General features: G+C 38.6%; 1 protein-coding gene across 1 annotated transcript in view; it reads left to right on the top strand.

The window, feature by feature from the left end:
* The window catches only part of AHRR (aryl hydrocarbon receptor repressor), an 83,485-nt gene that overhangs the window by 50,026 nt on the left and 15,632 nt on the right, over positions 1 to 17,827 (top strand). Inside the window, exon 4 of the mRNA XM_072924438.1 lies at positions 4,675 to 4,775. Coding sequence (XP_072780539.1) covers positions 4,675 to 4,775 — 101 coding nt within the window. The remainder of the gene's footprint in view (positions 1 to 4,674; positions 4,776 to 17,827) is intronic.

The following is a 17,827-nucleotide window of genomic DNA, read 5'->3' as shown; positions in this document are numbered from 1 at the left end:
GTGTTCTCTGTAACACAGCCAGAGGAAACAGACCATTTCAGCTCATGGCTTTAGGTTTGTTAAGCAGAATTGCTCATACTGAGTGTTTCCGAGTCGATTTGTTTTGTTTTCTTAGTATTCAGAGTAACACGCATAGCTGATTCTTCCTGCAGCTAGAAGATCCAGGAAGAGAGACCCTGCTCTCACTTCCTTTCGAGTAACAGTTACCAAACGTATGATTTGCATGCTTAAAGCATTGTCTCTGAACCTGCAGTCTGGATTTGGATCTTTTCATCCACCTCTTTAAAGAAACAATTTATCCCCTGGCCATCATTGGAGAGAACCAGTAGTCCTTGCAGGACAGCTTGAAACTGATTCACCAGCCTAAATCTGAAGAAGATTGTATGGTCCCCTTCCTACACCCCAGATGAACCCAGGCAGGGCATTCCGTTCAGAAGCAGCATCCCTTCACTGCTCATTTATTGCCTGTGCTGTTGCTTGATGCAGGCACCTGGGGCACAGTTTGCCCCCATGTTAGTCTGTTACACAGCCTAACTTAGCAGCTACTTTTGCTAAGTATTTTCTGAAGAATGAAGGCTGTGCGGGATGAGGTACAGAAACACTCCGGAGAATGTAATCCCATGGGTTTAAAAAGTATGGTTTTGTGAGACTCCCGAAATCTCCATGCCTTTGAACTAAAGAATATCCTGCAATGAATAAATGTTCTGTTATTTCTGGGGCAAAGGGAACTTCTGGTTTCATAATGTTTCTATAGACTGCGTTAGGCAGTTTTTCTCTTCTTTACAATATTCCAGATTTGGGTTTCAAGCCAAGGTGTTTGCAAATGCAGATAGCAATGCTTATATCAGAACTGGAGGCTTGAAAGAGATCTCTGGTTTTTACATTGTTCTGGGCAGAGACAGTGCAGCTGTGAAAGGCTCAACAGCACTATGTGAGACCATCCCATACTCATTCAGACAATCTTATAGTCTCTTCTGTGGATTTCTTTTCTCCATTAATTAACTGTCAATTCTAACTCTACATTATTATTTTTTTTTTTGTTTCCAATCCTTTCACTGCTTTCAAATTAGAAAATGAAAAAATATCCTCAGATTTTTGACCTGTCTTCCAGGAAATTGCATTGGCCATTTTATTTCTTTTTTTTTTTTCTCTCTTCTCTTCTTCCTAGCCCCCTGTTCCCTTGCCCTGTATATTTCCAGTAGGACCCAGCATTTCCAGACTTGTTGGCTTTTAATGTTGCCTAGGATTGCACCATGCACACCAGATCACATGACCTTGCAAAACTGCAGCCCTGGTACATGTATCTCTGGTATTTATCATTCTATGGTATCAATATGCTCATTCATCTTCTTTGGCAGAACAGCTCCATCTTCTGTTTTGTTTCATGTTCTGGAAGTGCAGGCTCAATACATCGTGCTCAGAAAACAGTCTCTGGTGTTACCACTTCCCATCTCTTGAGTTTGCCAGTTTTGAACCTGGTGGATGAGCTCTCTGTACTGACCATCAAAAGGGTTGCCTCTCCCATAGAAATTCTAAAGCTCCATATAGCTAAACTTTCAATTTATTATTTCTTTTTTACAGCCAGCAGCATTCATTAGACTGCCTGCAGTATCAGCTTTTCTCTTGCTCCATTCTTGATACATGGGAACTCTAGCAGCGTGGTTCCCCCTCAGGTCACTGAGTCATCCTTTGCTGTTTTTTATTTTTCAGCTTTATTTTCAGACAATTTGCTCCTCCCTGCCCACCAGAGACAGTACTCCTGCATTCTTCAAGCTCTCATTTGTTTTCATCATAGGCTTCACTGTTGCTCCAGAGGGACACCATTTTATGAGATGTCTAAGCTTGATCACAGCTGCCTTGCCATCAGGGTCTTTTCTATCAAGCCACCCATCCCAACTAAAACTTGCTGTCCTGTTCTCTCTCATGATTCTTGGTGGTGACAGGGGTATTGTTAGACTCTTCTGTTTTCTTTTCCCTGTTTTTCTGCCTAGTCAGATAACATCTTGCAAGTTTCCCTCATCTGCCTCTCAATGTCTTGCATTTCCTCCTCCTCCTCATTTCTTTCAGGTTCTGTGTGATTTTCTGCCTGTCTTGCTCTGCTTTCTCCAGGTGACAAGCAGATAGAAAGCAGCTTGGGATTTCCAGGAGACCAGCACCTCTCTTCTGAGGTATCACTGCAGTATCAGCCCAAGCATGGGTGGATTAATCAAGTATTTCCAGCATGGGGAAGCAGAAGGAGGGTGAGCAATGAGCGATGGCTCTGCTGCCTCGGGTGCAAAGAGCAAAGGTTCCCATCTCCGAGGAGCATTCACTTCTTGGAGCAATGGTGTTATTTGTCTTTCTTTGATGGTGCAGTGGGTCTTCTTGCATTCAGGCCAGTGAGGAGGGCAGTGTACAAAATGGATGTGTGTGGCCTAACATATGGGTAACTCTAACAGGCAAAATAACATTAGAATGCTTTCCATTTGGAGATGGAATTTAGAGTAGCCAGATGAGTTGCAGAACAAACATCTCTTGTGCTTCTGCTGCAGTGTTTGTGTGAGCCTGAAGGCTAACAAGCAGGCAGGGAGCTCTGGCCCGCTCAGTTGGATAAAATAATAGTTTCCACTAACGATGAAGTCCGAACGGATGGAATTTTCACAACACTAAATGAGTGCATCAAAGAAATAAACCTTCGTTTCCTCTCACCCCTCCCTGTCTGTCCTTAACCTGAGCAAAGACCACAAACCGCCATGTCAGTAATTACAAAAACATCTTTTCTGAGGAGGGAAACTCTGGAAAACGCCATTGGAATAGGAGTTGGGCTTTTAAAAATTGTTGTCACAAGATATTTAAAAGATGTGTGGATGTGGCACTTAGGGACATAGTTTAGTGGCAGACTTGGCAGTGCTGGGTTAGTGGTTGGACCTGATGATCTTAAGGGACTTTTTCAACCTAAATGAGCCTATGATTCTGTGTCTTTTCCTATAGACAGGCCTAGCAGAAGGCCTAGCTGATCGGGGGGAAAAAGCAACCATTTTCTATTAGCTTAAAAGGTACATCAAAATGAACATGCAGATTTAAGAACCTGTATACTCTATTCACAGCAGCCTAGGTTACAAGTCTGAATTCTCAAAATTATTTTGGCTGGAAAATATGGGTAGGGATCTGTTTAAAGCAGCTTGGGATTTTCCTGATGTGCTTTCCCATGCTCAGGGGAGGGATTTATTACATCTAATTATACATTTGAGAGAATTGCTCTGGGCTAATGACCGACATTATCACTTGCAGCAAATATTTACAATGTAAACCAAAAACCATCACAAATATTTAGTTGGTGTGGTTCTGAGCTGCCATTGTTTATTGTAAAATGCTGATGTATCCTGCATCAGTCCCTTACTGGGCTGTCAAATTGATAAGGAACTCTTGCAGGGGCTCAGGACCTTTAGAGGCTTGCTGTCTCTCCTATTCTTATTCTGGTTTGGTACAAACTATTCCTGCCATCTAAACCCTTTTTTGGTGGGAGGTTTTATTTTTGATTGGTTGGGTTGTTGTTGGGCTTTTTTGCTGTAGTTTTTGCCTTTTTTTTTTTTTTCAGAGGGGAGTTTTTTGTTTTATTAATCATTTCTGGCTGTGGCTGTTCCCACTCCCCTCTGGCTGGAAGGGAAAATGTCCATCAAAATGGGATGCTCTCCTCTCCCATTTTCTCCATGAGAAGCAGAAAAACCAGAAAACTGGATCTCTGTTTGCTACCAGGATCTTTGTATGACCCTTCTCTGGAAGTAAGAGTGACGCTGACTTAATTTTTACTGACTAAGTGACAAAGACACATTCCTGTTGTACTCCCTAGATGATGCTGAAGCCCAATAATCATGTAATGCCAGCCATCTCAGAAGTTCTTTCATTATCCCCAAAAATGGGATGGTATTTCAGTGATTTTGCTGTAGGGTATATTGATAGGAAGAATTTGAGCATTCAAAGGACATTTGAGATCAAGCAATCTGAAGGAAGAGCACTCACCAGCTGAGTTTCCCATGAAAACTTAATTGGATATAAGCTTTTTTCCCCTATTATTCTGAAAAATATATGAAATTTTAATTTATAATGAGAAATATTAATGAATTTAATGGAGTAAATGACATGCTAAAAACAAACCTTAAAATTCTGCATAAAAATGAAACAGTTTAAGAACATTCCCTTGAATCTTACAGTTAGGCTGAAACTTGTAGAAATGAACAGGGTAAAGTGAGACCAAAAATAATTTGATGTCAAGGAGATCAGCACTGAAAATCAAAAACTTATTCACTCCATTTTCTTCTGAGTTATATAGACATTTCTCTGTGTTGTCATAATACATATTTTTATAAACAAAACAACTTGCTAACTTTCTTTTGTTTCTTTCCTGTGGGTTTTGGTTGTTGCTTTATGTAGAGTAGACTAATGGAAAAAATACGTTCAATAAAAAATGTGATAGATATTTCATATAAAAAACATCTGGACTGTAAAATATGTATCTATCTCCAGCACAAGGAGAAAAAAAAAAAAAAAGAAAAGAAAGTTGTCAGCAACCGAGATCCAGACCACAAAGACAGTAACCACCAATTAAATTCAATGCATGTTAAATGCCTAAACAACAAGTTTAGTCGTGGCCCTAATCATTATGATTTCTAAATTGATGATAACTCTTTCCAACAGCTATTCAAGAAAAGCACTTTAAGAAGCAAGATGGCCAAACGATAAAAGAAGACAATATATCTAACAAGACTGCTGTACAAGAAGGTGGACTGCTACTAGAAGTGAGTGAAAAAATGATGGTCTTTTTCTGGCTGTAATTTATTCACTTTGATGATATATTTGGGCTGATGATTTGTGGCAGCTTTGAACAAACAGTCTGTCTTGGTGGGAGTCTTTCAAAAGCCACACTTGTGAACACTTCTTGCAAAAGCAAGACTGGCAGTCGTGACAGTCACAGTCAGTGTCTATCTGGGCAATTGCACCTTGCACCCTTTCTTACATCCTTGAAATTACCAGTGAACTCCAGCAGGCTAGTTCACAGTTCTTTTTCACTTTCAGGTTTATTTAACTTGGCCCATATTTTGAGGATGTCAACATGAGCTTTCCTGGTTTCTCATCTGAACTGAGAATATTCTAGGATATTTTAGTTTATCCTACTTCCTCAACTGTGTGTTCTGCACAAACACCGTGTCAGCAAAACTTATCCCTTCTATGTATTTTTATCCCCTTTGGATAATTTTATATTGGCAGAGCAGCATAAAGGGCCATGCGGTACTGAGAATTGGATCTATTAATTTTAAGGAAGAATTAATGCTGCTGTGAACTACTGAACAAGCTAGAGCCCAGCAGTTCATCCCAGATAGGCCTGCATTTCAAACACATGAGGCAATAATACCTTTTATACACCGAGGTCCTTGGAAATTCCTATGTGATTAAGATTACATATGTACAATCATTTTGGATAGGATAGTATTCATGGTGTAAAAACTGTGTTTTAATGACAGCCCTGAGATGCATGTAAATGTAAATTAAATAGTAGCCTCCAGCAAATAATTGCTGAATACTATTAAAATAAAACACATTTTAGTATGAGATCCAATATTGTAAGTTACTCAAGTCTATGGAATGGAAACTGGCACTCTGCTTTCCTTCCTCCAAGTATTTCAGAAGATTTTAATTTTAGATTTCAAAGCTAGTAACACAGCGGCATCTGATTAGTTACTGCTATTGCCAAAACAAGATGTTTGGCTGTCAGGTGTTATTTTGCAGCCATTTCCATTCTCAATGAATAGGGAATACGGGGTGTATAATAAATTATAAATATGGTGAGTATATAAATTTTAACGAGGGTCTCCTATATTTAGTCTATGTTTTGTTGTGTGTACATGATATGCCCACAAGTTACAATCATTGAGCATCCTCAAACTGTAGACTGACTGCTGTGATTGCATGGAGAGAACATTGCCACAAAACTTAGGGCAGGTTACGAGAAACTGCTATTGCTAAATATGCTCTGCTTACTGCAGGGTATGCAGGAGTCACATTACCTCTAAATACAGGGGAGATATTTTATCCTGGATCATACTTAAAGTGGATCATTTACTGGATGATTAAGTGCATGTTAATATGAAGTTACTTGCTAGGCTTCATTTATGGGCACGTGTGACCTAGAATAAGAGGGTGAGTTTTCCTCTAGGGCTTGTCGGGAATGTTCTCTGAGGATTGAGTTTGGCTCGGGTCCTCATTCAGTGGCTATAGCACACGAAGCAAAGTGGGTTTTTTATGTTGTTCAAACAAATTCACCATGTTGGTTATTAGGAACTGTGGGATTTTAACTAAATATCGCATTTCTGATTTCTTCCAAGAAGAAGCAAACCATGGTTGCTGTTCTTTGTATATTGACTTGTGAATCTGACCACTTTATTTGCTCTCAAAAGATATTTTTCAGCTATTGAAAGCCACTTTCCATGTCATGACAAGACCTTGCACTGTGCAACCTCTGTTTTATATAATACAAGCCAGAATAATCTGAATCACCAAAATATGCGCGAATAATACTGTTCCTGAGTGCAATGATACTAGAAAGTCAAGAATAATTGCTTTTTTTTTTTTTTTTTTTTTTTCTAGTGGTTATAGCCACTCTGCTTTATGTATGCAGAGAAATATGGGATAGCAAGAACCTAATTACTAGTAAATAGTGTATCTGGGACTGTTGAGTCTTGGAACAACGCGGTATTTCCCCTTTCAGCCTGAAAGAAAACAATGGAATTAGGCTGTCTTAAAAATATGTTTAAAATGTTTTTTATTTCTAAAGGCTTCTGCCACAACATGTGTTTTTTATTTAAGATTTTATGGAGATTTTTTATAGCTATAATCAAATAGCTTTCATCAGCAATAACAGAATAAACAATGATACCAGTTTATCAAAGACATTTTAGTGGAGCACAGCAGGTATCTAAACAAATAATTTCTTTTGGTGCTTTAAGATAATTTCTTCTGGATTAGAGACTTTGCTTGCCATCTTTGTTTCCCTTTGAAGGGAAAACAGACAAGGCTGTAAGAACCAAACTCTAATTTTATGATGGTTTTTTAAAATATGTCCCATTCTTGCAATCTTTACTGTCCTTTGAGCTTTCACATTCCAACAGTTTGACTGCAGTAATGATTTTTAACTTTGCACTTTCAAAATATTTTCCAAGACAGGTGGTTTTGCAACCCCTGTGCCCCATGCCTTCTGGCAGAAAAGGGGCACATTCAGTTTCTGAAGCCTGTTAGTGAATACTTAAGGAACACTGGGCCAAACCCATAACCAGAAAAAGGGGAAAATAAGTTGTATTGGCAGTCAACAAATCCAGATAGAGTTTATGGAGTGATGGGGTGGAGAAACACAATAAAATGGTGACTTGGAAAAATAATGACTCACTGGTGGGTATCTAGGCAATAGCCTTGATTGCAGGATTCTTCTCATGGCTGTTAGCCAGCTCCTGCTCTTCCCCCCAGCTATGCTGTGCTCGTAATCTTAAGTCCAGACTCAGAGTCTACACTATGGTGGAGGTAATTGCCCATCCCAAATGGCTGTGTTACACTATTCACTGATCCCTGGAAGAATTAAATGTCTGCTATTAAGGGGGAGGCTCTCTATGGGGTTGCTTCCTTAATGACATGTAATCGGGGATTGCCCCACCATCACCTCCAACACTGCTTCTTGGGCAACCAGCACTTGTGCACTAAGCAGCACCCTGCTAAAGTTGTCACTTGGGCTTTATTGACCACTTCACAGTTGCTCCTGCAGTTTTGCTGCTTGTCATGGACGAATAATTGATGTTAAAATTTCTGCCTCAACCCTTGCTGCTAAGGAGATGCCTTCATGGACTGTCTTTACTTCTTCGTTATGTTTGTTGGTCTTCTATTATGCTTCTGTAGGCTGAAGCTTAGGGTTTATGGCATGTCTGTCTCCAGATGTATTGGATGTAATTATTTTCACGTGTGAAAATAGTGTTTTATAACCAAAATTTCACAAGAAATATAAAGAAATATGGACAACACAGGCAGCTCCTGAACACATGCTAGTGGAGTAAGGCTGACTGAACATATCATGCTCCCTTCTCACTGATGAATATTGATAAAGGCCAGACGTGGCTTTTTTTGTCATTTCCATGCTCACTGGCAGTTCAGACTCTTTCAGAGAAGATCCATGTTGTTTTTCAGGATGCTCCAAGCCACACTTTTGTACAGTTCAGAGTCAGATTTCCATAAGTCTTCTACTCTTAAGGCTTCAGGGCACAAGAATCACATTTCTGTGGTTTTTTTCTCATGTTTTTCTTTATGGCTGCATTGAAGATGCCAGTCATTAGACTGTCCTGATACTTCTTATTCAGTCACACTCTACATTCCATTAAATGCTTTTATCAAGGACCTGGATAAGGGGATCAAAGGGACCCTTAGTCATTCTCACAGGACACAAGGTTGGATGGGTGTGTTGGCCTTTTTGAGGGCAGGAAGGTTCTGCAGAGGGATCTGGAGAAGTTTACTACTTATTTAAATTTTTAGACAGAGACTTTGTGGTGCCTGGCATCTTAAATATCTTAAAATCACAATCATATGATCCTCTACTAAAGAAATAAATAAATTACAAACACTTTCAAAACCATGAAAGCTAGGTTTGATGGTGCAACCATTATAATTCTCCACTGATATTAAAAATCCTAGCTTCATTACATTAGCTACTTAAACAAATAAAGTTGGGTTTTTCAACCTGAGCTTCCATGTTTTGTAGGCATGCTTTTGTTTCACCAAAGTATGCAGAGGAATTTTACTGATTGAGTTGTAAGTAGCAAAACTAGCAAGGCACTTCAGGTTATTTACCTTCTGAACCAGCAGCATTTGTGCTTGGTATTGGGTGCTGGTGCAAAGCTACCGCACAATCAGGTGTAGATCCTGTAGCACAGAGAAAAGGCCCTTTTTCACCCAGACAAGTCCTTTACAGATAATTTCTTAATTCCATATCACAGGTTTGGAAATTCTGGTTCTAACTTGGTAGCTCCCACCAAAGTCAATGAGGTAATTTTTTTACTGCTTTAGTACCAAATAGACCCCAGGTCTTCTTAATCAAGACCAACGAAAGTCAAATTTTAATGCAAGTGGATGATTTAAAATTTGACACAATGTAAGTTTAAAGCTTATTATTTAACATTATGTTGCTACCTCAGAAATGGATGCAAATAATAATCTTTCTGGGAGTTACTTTAGAGAGGTGAATGTGCAGATTTTGGCACTGAAATGCATCTCCCAGTGGCCTCTACTAACACCTTGAACTAGAGTTCAAGTTTCATTCCAAGGGAGTTGGAAAATGATACATTAGAAAACATCCTATTGGTGCTGTTCTTCACTCTGCATAAGGAAATAACATAGGAAACCCTTTTCCTACTTGGTTTCCTGTCATTTTTTTAAACTTGTTAGTGTAATTCCACTTCCTCCTTCCAATTTATGATTTATGTAATGAGTTCTTGATAAAACTGTGGTCTTGAAAAAGGTACTCCAGTTTGAATTTCAGTGTGGGAGCAAGAGATTTTTCCTCTTCCTGTTATTTTTAAACTTAAACTTGAAAAGGCAAATTGCAAATCCAAAAAAGTGCATGGAGATTATATGGATCTATGACCCATGGCACAAACTTCAGAAATCAAAAACTGGTAGAAAGAGACATTTTTGGTTTATTCTGGTCTGGAATCCCTCTTCAGCTTCCCATAGTGCTGACACTCTCTTAGCACAGTTCTTCTAAAGTAAATCCTGATACATGTTGATACAGTGCTTCATTTTCTTAATCTAACTGATTTAAAATTGGGCCATCAAATTAGGAAATTCTCATAAAAAGCTCATAGTCTTTGTGCTTTTTTTTTTAAAGTGAATACAACTTTCTACAGTTACCCAAACAACGCTTTTCTTTCCTTTGTTTTCAAACACAAACCTTCTCCCAGAAATTTAGATGAAATGATTTAAGCTGACATTAGTCACTTGGGATGACTTACAGGGAATTTATCCATTAAAATAAATAGGGTTAGGAGTGCCGTTCTATCACATGCTTACATTCAATTTCTTCTTGCCAGGCATAGGCAAAACACAAAGGAACACTTCAGAGGCCCTGGTCCCTTTTATTTTTTTCTCTTCAAATAGGCATATTTCTAAAATCCAGACTTGAAATTTGGCATGGCCACAGCTCTGTGCAAAAAACATCCTTTCTCTTGCCCTTTAGACAAGTAACTAATGTTCTCGTTTATTCCTTTCTTCTTTTTTTTTTTTTTTCTTCTTCTCTAACAAATCTGGATAGAAAAGCCATGACCGTTAAATTCCATTTGCTCTCTCCTCCAGTCCTTAGTGCTACTGTTATGAGTACAACAATCATGATGCTGCCACAGTGCTGAGGTTTCTGAAACACAGGAGGTGGCACCAAACAACTTTACAGGGGGACAGAGAAAAACAAAATTTTGTTATCCCCTCCCTTCAGATCTTCAGCCTAACTATGAGAAAAGTGATAGAAGATGGATTTTGATGGGCAAAATTGTGTGGAAATAATGAACAAAATGGTAACCACAATTGCCAGCACACATAATGTCTGAGAAGCTTGACTTTTGCCAGGACTTTTGCAAGAGATTTATGGAGGAATTTGAAGAGGAAAAATAGGTACTTCTGTAGAGGCTTGTTGTGGAGCCTTTTTGTGAATGGGAAAATGCCAGTAAGTGCTTATTTTCAGATTTCGTGACATATTGGGCTGATGAGAGTTGGTATTTGTCTTCTCCAACACAAAATTACAGATTACAATTGAGAGGGAACAAGCTGAGAGAGGATTGGAAAATCAGGACAGGCAGCCTATGTTCAGTATGACAGAGCAGAATGAACGGGCTGTCAGTGCAGGTGTGAGGTGAGGAGAGACAGCTCTCATCCTCTAGTTGGTGCTGGCATCTGGAAAAGTGTCTTCCATTTGTCAGGAGGCAGGCAAACCTGCTGTCATATGAAGGGGGCTGGCTGAGAAATTGTAATTGTACCAGCGAGCAGAGCAGCTGTCCATCCATAGCATTAAGGTGAAGAATCAGTGAGCTTTGGGCACAGATGCAGCTCTGAATTTCAGGCCGCTGCTGCTGTCTCCAGACTGCTCATCACAGCCAACTCCACCCGAGCTCACTTTTCACAGCCGCTTCCTCTGTTTCTGCTCAGGCTATTTCAGTGCCTCTTGGAGACAGTCCAGTGGCCACATAACTTCCTCCTCAACAAAACATATTCTCCCATTTCAGCTCTGTTAGTTTTTTTTCCTCTCACTGACTTCAGAGCTAATCTTTGACAACTATTTCCACCAGTCAATAGGTTTGGTATCTGTATCTGAGCCCTGCATCATACAGATGCACCAGGACTTAATCTGCTACTAGAACTGACTTCCTGCATTCAGGCAACAAAAGCATTCATAACACACTGTTCCTTTCATAACAATTTCTGCAATTGCTTTTCAGGAAGCATTTTTGAAGATGGTATAGTCATGTATTGCACAAAAAACCCCCTCAAAACATTGAAGAAGCAGATATACACTTAAAATAATTGCAATCCTACATTGTTAAACTTGTCTTCAACTGGTTGAAGTGAAATTATAAATGAATACCCTAAACTGTATTCACAGATGACACTTGCTTTCAGTATATTCCTCATTCTCAATTCAGAAAAGCTCATGAGCTGCAGCCTTGCTATCTTCTCAATAAGATGAAGCCATGAGCAAGAAAGCAGGTCTAGGCTAGACTGTGTCCCGTCTTGAGAGCTTTTGCAAATTTGCATTGATTTTGTTATGGAGGTTTCAGCAAAAAACCTACATATTTTACTAAAAATATCAAATACATTCCACTTTCACTTTTTGTCTGCCTTAGTTAATAAAACTTAAATGCTCAAACCAAAGCAGGGGTTTGCAGAAGAGGCTTGGGGAAGGATTAATTTAGTTTATAATGCAGCCTAAGATTTGCAGTCATTGCTGCTGGATGGAGGAGTTGTGTCTAACTTTCTATCCTTATCCCTCTACATAGGATCCACTGTCATCCACTTGATATCTCAGTTAGAGAAAGTATTGCCTACCTCTCTGGGTCAGCACAATGCCTTTATAGCAGGATTCACTCCTGCTGTCAGAATAGGATAGGGTGTGCTTGATACAGGATACTTACAGCATACAAAACATAAGATGACAACCTGCAAAGTAAAACTGCTCCCAGAGTCAATTTCAGGGATGCTATTCTCCCTGAAAATTCTACTGACCTGAAACAGTGTTTTAAAAGGCTGGTTTAGCATTTATTATCAAACAGAATGTGAAATACAGATTGTTTTACTTTTCTCCCCACCCCCTGAAATAGTTTCATGATAGAAAATGTGATATATAGTGCTAAATACACAGAAAAAGAGTGCCATGAAATTAAGACATAACATTCTGTTTTCAGTATATAGGCTGCAACATTATCTCTTTTAGGTTTTGATTCCTTACAGAAAGAGATGTCTGCTATTCATCCTCATTAACAGTTTGCAAGTACAAATAAAAGTCAGCTGTGGATGGAATATTATGACGGCTTCCTCGATTCAGGACTTGATGCACTTACATGTAAATAACACTGAAAAAAAATCCAGGCATTTGGTACTTACATATGTCTAATTGTCTAACATGTTGGATAAATATTATTTGAGACTCTTTTCAGTAACTTATTTCTGTGAAAGATAATGCCTAATCTTACTACATTTGTTATTTCAAAGTCTACCTAACTAAATTTGTTATTACAAATGCAGAGTAGTGAGCAATTAATGCTTCATTTTGGATCTTCACAAATGGAATTAATCAGGCTTGCATTTTCCATATTGAAATTGCTTAAGAGAAGACTGAAAAGCTCAGAGCAGCTGCAGAATTCAGAAAGGACGAAGAGCTGAACTTGCACTGAAGATATTGCCCCAGCTTTGCTTCCATCTGTGAATACAACATCTGCTTTTGAGGAAGTAAAATGAGAAATTGCATGAATCAATATAAAGATGGTTTCTATTTGCAAGTGTAGTCCAGGGCATAGTATTTGTGAAAGAGCATTGACAGGAGGGTTCCATTACTAGTAGAGAATGCTTTTAAATTCAACATCATGATTAATGAGGAGGCTAAAGAAATTGATATAATGATCATGTTGTAATTTAGTATCCTTTCATGATAATTGCTAAGGTAAATGACATGTTACTCATCCACATACCCACTAACTATCTAGCAAACATCATACCTCTAGCTATGTATTAATAAATAAAATGTGTTTTGCCCCAATAATTTTAGAATTAATAATCTAAATTTTCTTCTTTATATTATTTTAAGTAGTCTTCAGTACTTGTATACCATCTATTAACCTCAGGTAGCTTTCATATTCTTGCTTCCCATATGAAATCCTAAATGATAAAGCATGCCATATAACAAATTTTACTGAAGTTTTCAGTGTTAGCCATGAATTCATTCTTGCATCAACAAAACCTTCCCTAACCTGTCTTTAAGCTAGTAGTCATCAGCAGTACTGCTCCTCTCTGGAAGCATGGTCTGTATTCTCTTTCCCAGTGGTTAGTACTAGGAATTAATGGGGATGCATCTCTTTCTAGTATGCACCACATCAACTTTCTACACAAAGTCAACTGATGCTTCAGCTCCGGTTTCTTAGCCCCATCTTGGGCAGAGTAGTTGGTTTTGAGGTGCCAGGTTCATTGGGGACCAGAAATTCATGTATATGTTAACAAAGAGAGGCTTTATCCCAAGGACTTGACACAGACAAAGCAAGCTTTGTTACAAAAGCTTAGTTTGGAAGGCATGCATAATGGAAGAAAAACTGCATTTACAGTTTTGCATCATGCATTCAAAACAACTTCAAAGGCAAAGTTGCTCTTGGTTTTGTCCAATACTTATTACATATCAAGCTTATAAAAAACATCACTATGGTTTAAAATGTGTTTACATGTGTGCACACATTGCAATCTCACCCTCCAGGGAACTACTATGTTTTCTTGGAAGTTTATAGCTCACAATTACCGGAGCCCAATGACTTACATTTTCCTAACTGGTTTCCAGGAGGCCGGTTTCGACTGCTGCCTCTTGACGAGCCACAGCGTTCCAGCTCCCTTGTTAGACTGAAGACGCATATATAAACAAGCATTTCCAAGGTTTCCCTAATTCCTTCGTGGAAGTGATGGGATATTGAAAAATGGAATAATGAGAAATTTCACCAGCTGAATGACTCACAATCATTTGTGCCTTTCAGATGGCTCAGCTGTTCCCTCTGATAGTAAATGGGAGGGCCAAGGCTCAAATCTGTCTGGCATTGCGAATGATCGTTGAAAATGTTGACCTTGGTAGTGCAGCACTAGATGCTGAATTTCCATAGTGAAAGAAGCCTGAAGTGATATCCAGGGTCAAGGACACGGGCAAGAACATGAACTTTGTTTTATTTGGGGTGACAGGAGGAGTGAAAGGGGCATAATGTTCATATAGACATATTTTTTTCGTGTTTGAAAATAAAAATTTCTGCTGTCTATGAAAACCAGTTTATCAGATTGAGCACTTTCTCTCTGAAAGGCTTCCCATATAACTCTATGTCTGTAGACTTCAGCTAGTACTTCCTTCGCTGGCTCAAATGATGGAAATTTGTCTTCTGTTCTGTTCTTTTGCCTGAAATTTAATCTGTACACGCAAACCCTTGATCAAAACTGAATGCTAAAACAGTTCTGCCACTCTTCTTTGCACGAAATAGTGCTTACTCACAGAGATACTCATTTTGAAGTTGCTTTGTAGATAGATAGTCCAGAGGGCTAAGAGATACTGTACTTGTTGAGCAAAGGCCATATTCTGATGTCACCAGATATGGTATTTCTGAATAGTCTTTTATGCTGTTTTTTACTTCAGGGCTCTGTAAGAGTTTTGGTTTCTTTTGTTTGTTTGTTTGTTTGTTTGTTTTTTGGTGGGTTTTTTGTTTTGTTTTGTTTTGTTTATAAGGAGAACCTCATGGGTTTAGAGGGATTTTTGAGAAGGGCAAATATGAGTCCTAAAAACACCAGTGGAAAGAAATACTGATTCACTAAACAATTCAGTTTAAGACAGAAGACACAATTAACTGTCTGCATTTTCTTCCTAATACTCATAAGACATGAGCAAGTATAGAATTTCCAGAGTTTTTAAATAGCTACTTATTTAGATCACCAGAAAATGGCCTCATCCCACATAGGATGCAAAAACTCAGTGATCCACTATTAAATGAAGCTGTTCCAGATAAACTGTGAGCCAACTGACCCTGGAAATTTAGTACCCAAGTTGCGTGACTCGAAAATCTGTTCAAAGCAAGGCATGGCTGCAGGCCTTGACTGTTGTACTTTAGTAGCCATAGTAACATGGTCTCTGGAGACCTAATGCTAGTGAATTTTCCTTTATTTCAAGGAAGAGTAATAAGACAAATGTGCATTGGAACTCATTCTCTTTCTTTTTATTTTTTTCCTCCTCCTTATTTTTACTATGCCATGACCTTGACCAAAATATCTTTGAAGTATTTTCTGGCTGATTTTCTGCTATGAGACCAGGAAAAAAAAATCAGGATATATAAAGGATCTTGCCAAAGGAAGTCCTATCTTCCTCAAAATATTTGCCTTCATTCCCAAAGAGAATCTCTTGACTAATAAAGTTTCAAAAACTTCTTAATGGAAGGAACTGATAACTTTCATCTCACAGCTACTGCAGGCACCAGAATAATATCATACTTTCTTTGAACTGACAGATTAATTGTTTTTTTGTTTCAGTAGCAGGTGCAGCTTTTCGTGAGTACATAATTGGATGTACATGTTTTTTTCAAAAGAACACAGGCCCCTATCTGGTGCCAAGCTCTCCTCTTTTTTTTCATTTGAGAAAAACGTCTCACATGATTTCATTTTTAAAGTACAATGTAGAAAACTCATGTAAGTGTTTTTAAAAAAGCCAAATACAAACAAACAAATGTTCACAATACATACTTAAGTCTGTCTCACATGTTTCAGCTATTATCCTGGATTAGAAATTCCATCTGTCATTGAATCCATATGGTTTACCAAATGGCAGCTTAAAACCATGTATTTTTTGCAGATTTGAAGTTAGTTGTTTTTTGTTGTAGAAGTTTTAAGGTCCATACTAATATTTTTGTGTGTTTGTTGCTATGTGCGCATGTGTAAGAATACAATATTGGAAAAAAAATTTTAGTATGCAAGTGGACTGTACTGATTGAAACACACTTGTTGTACACAAAACAAATACCACCAACACTGAGTTGTAAAGTTTGGTTATTTCCCCCTCTAATACCAGAGCTCCATTTAGGCTGTTGATTATTTCTGCTGAGAGGATTAAATTGAAATGAGAAGAGCCTTTATTTCTCTGTGCTGTCCCCTCAGTGTTCAGGGCAAACATGCTTTAATTAGGGAGTGAGAACTGCACAGGTATGAGGCTGGTCCATATCCTCTTTCCTGTTTCATCTCCCTGGGTTTTCCATTTCCCAGGCACATGGCTGCTGTGGTTCTGACACTGCACACCTCCTCTTCACTGAGAATAAGAGAAAGCTATTGCAGAGAATTTTATTTCAATAACTAAGAATGTTTAAAAATCATAAGTGGAGCCATATACTTTGTTGTAATGTTTAATGTGAGATGTAGTAACTTAGAACAAAAAAGCTGGGAATAGTTTTCACTCATTCTCGTGGACTGAAGCTGTCTCTCCTACTCAGTCTAACAAGTCACTAGGCTTCTGGCCAGAAAAATGGAAAAACTTCTATGCAATGTTACTGTAAAGGATTTCAGTACGGAGTTGTATTTGGTACCTGAGAGATTTATCTGAGAGGTTGGAAAAGGTATTTCCCTACTGATTTGCAATCACCATTACCCACTCAGGGTGGGTAATGTGCTAGCAAACACCCTCCTCCTTAACCCCACCTGTGGTAAGTACATAAGAGAATAAATCCCAGCCCAGCTCTGACTCTTTTGAGTCATCTGTATTATAGATGTCTGTTTTCCCACTGAACTACAATTTAGGGTAATATTGAGAAAGCAGAAGAATTTGCGGGCGTGCATGAGACTCACTGGTGTAAAGTTTTGCTTGATATCCAGCTTGTCTTTTTTTAATGTGTCTGAGGCAGTAGATTTCCCAGCTAAAATTAATTTAGAGACATGGAATTTGTGTTACTACTCAATTTAGTCATGTGGCTCCATAAAAGTTGTTTTTGCACCAAAGTGAATTTTGCTGTCCCTGCTTGCAGGGTAAAGCATCTGATGTCTGCAGCTGGGGTAGTGAAAAACAGGGGGTGCTTATTTAAGAGATATAACCTCAGGAGAGGACACCAGCATTTTGAGAACAAACCAAAAACAAAGCAGGGGAAGTTTGGAAATCTCTTCATTTACATACATGCTTCAAATCCACACTTGTTTCTGGCTTAACATAAATACATGGCTCCTTGAACCAAGAAGCTCCACTTCTTCCCTCTTCCTCCCTCCCACCTCTTTATTAATGCCTCCTCCAACCTCACAGATGTAGTTGCCAATACACTGGTCTGAATCCCTGGAAATGCACATAGTCCCATTTCCCTTTCCAATTGTTAGAAACTGCTGCACCTAATTCAGCCTGACTTTAGTTCTGCGGAAAAAGATGTGTAAAGAAAAACCTTTCTGCTTTCCACTGTGGGGGATGAAGTCTCACATTTTAAGGGTAGAGACTGATCTCTTCTGTATGTGTCTAAGCCTAAAGAGTATGTACCAATATGTTGAAGATGACTAATTTTTTGAATAGATGAATTGATCTCTT

Source organism: Taeniopygia guttata, chromosome 2 (assembly GCF_048771995.1).
Source record: "Taeniopygia guttata chromosome 2, bTaeGut7.mat, whole genome shotgun sequence".
Classification (NCBI taxonomy): Eukaryota; Metazoa; Chordata; class Aves; order Passeriformes; family Estrildidae; genus Taeniopygia; species Taeniopygia guttata.
Note: the sequence above shows the minus strand (reverse complement) of the source record. Positions and strands in the feature narration are given on the sequence as shown.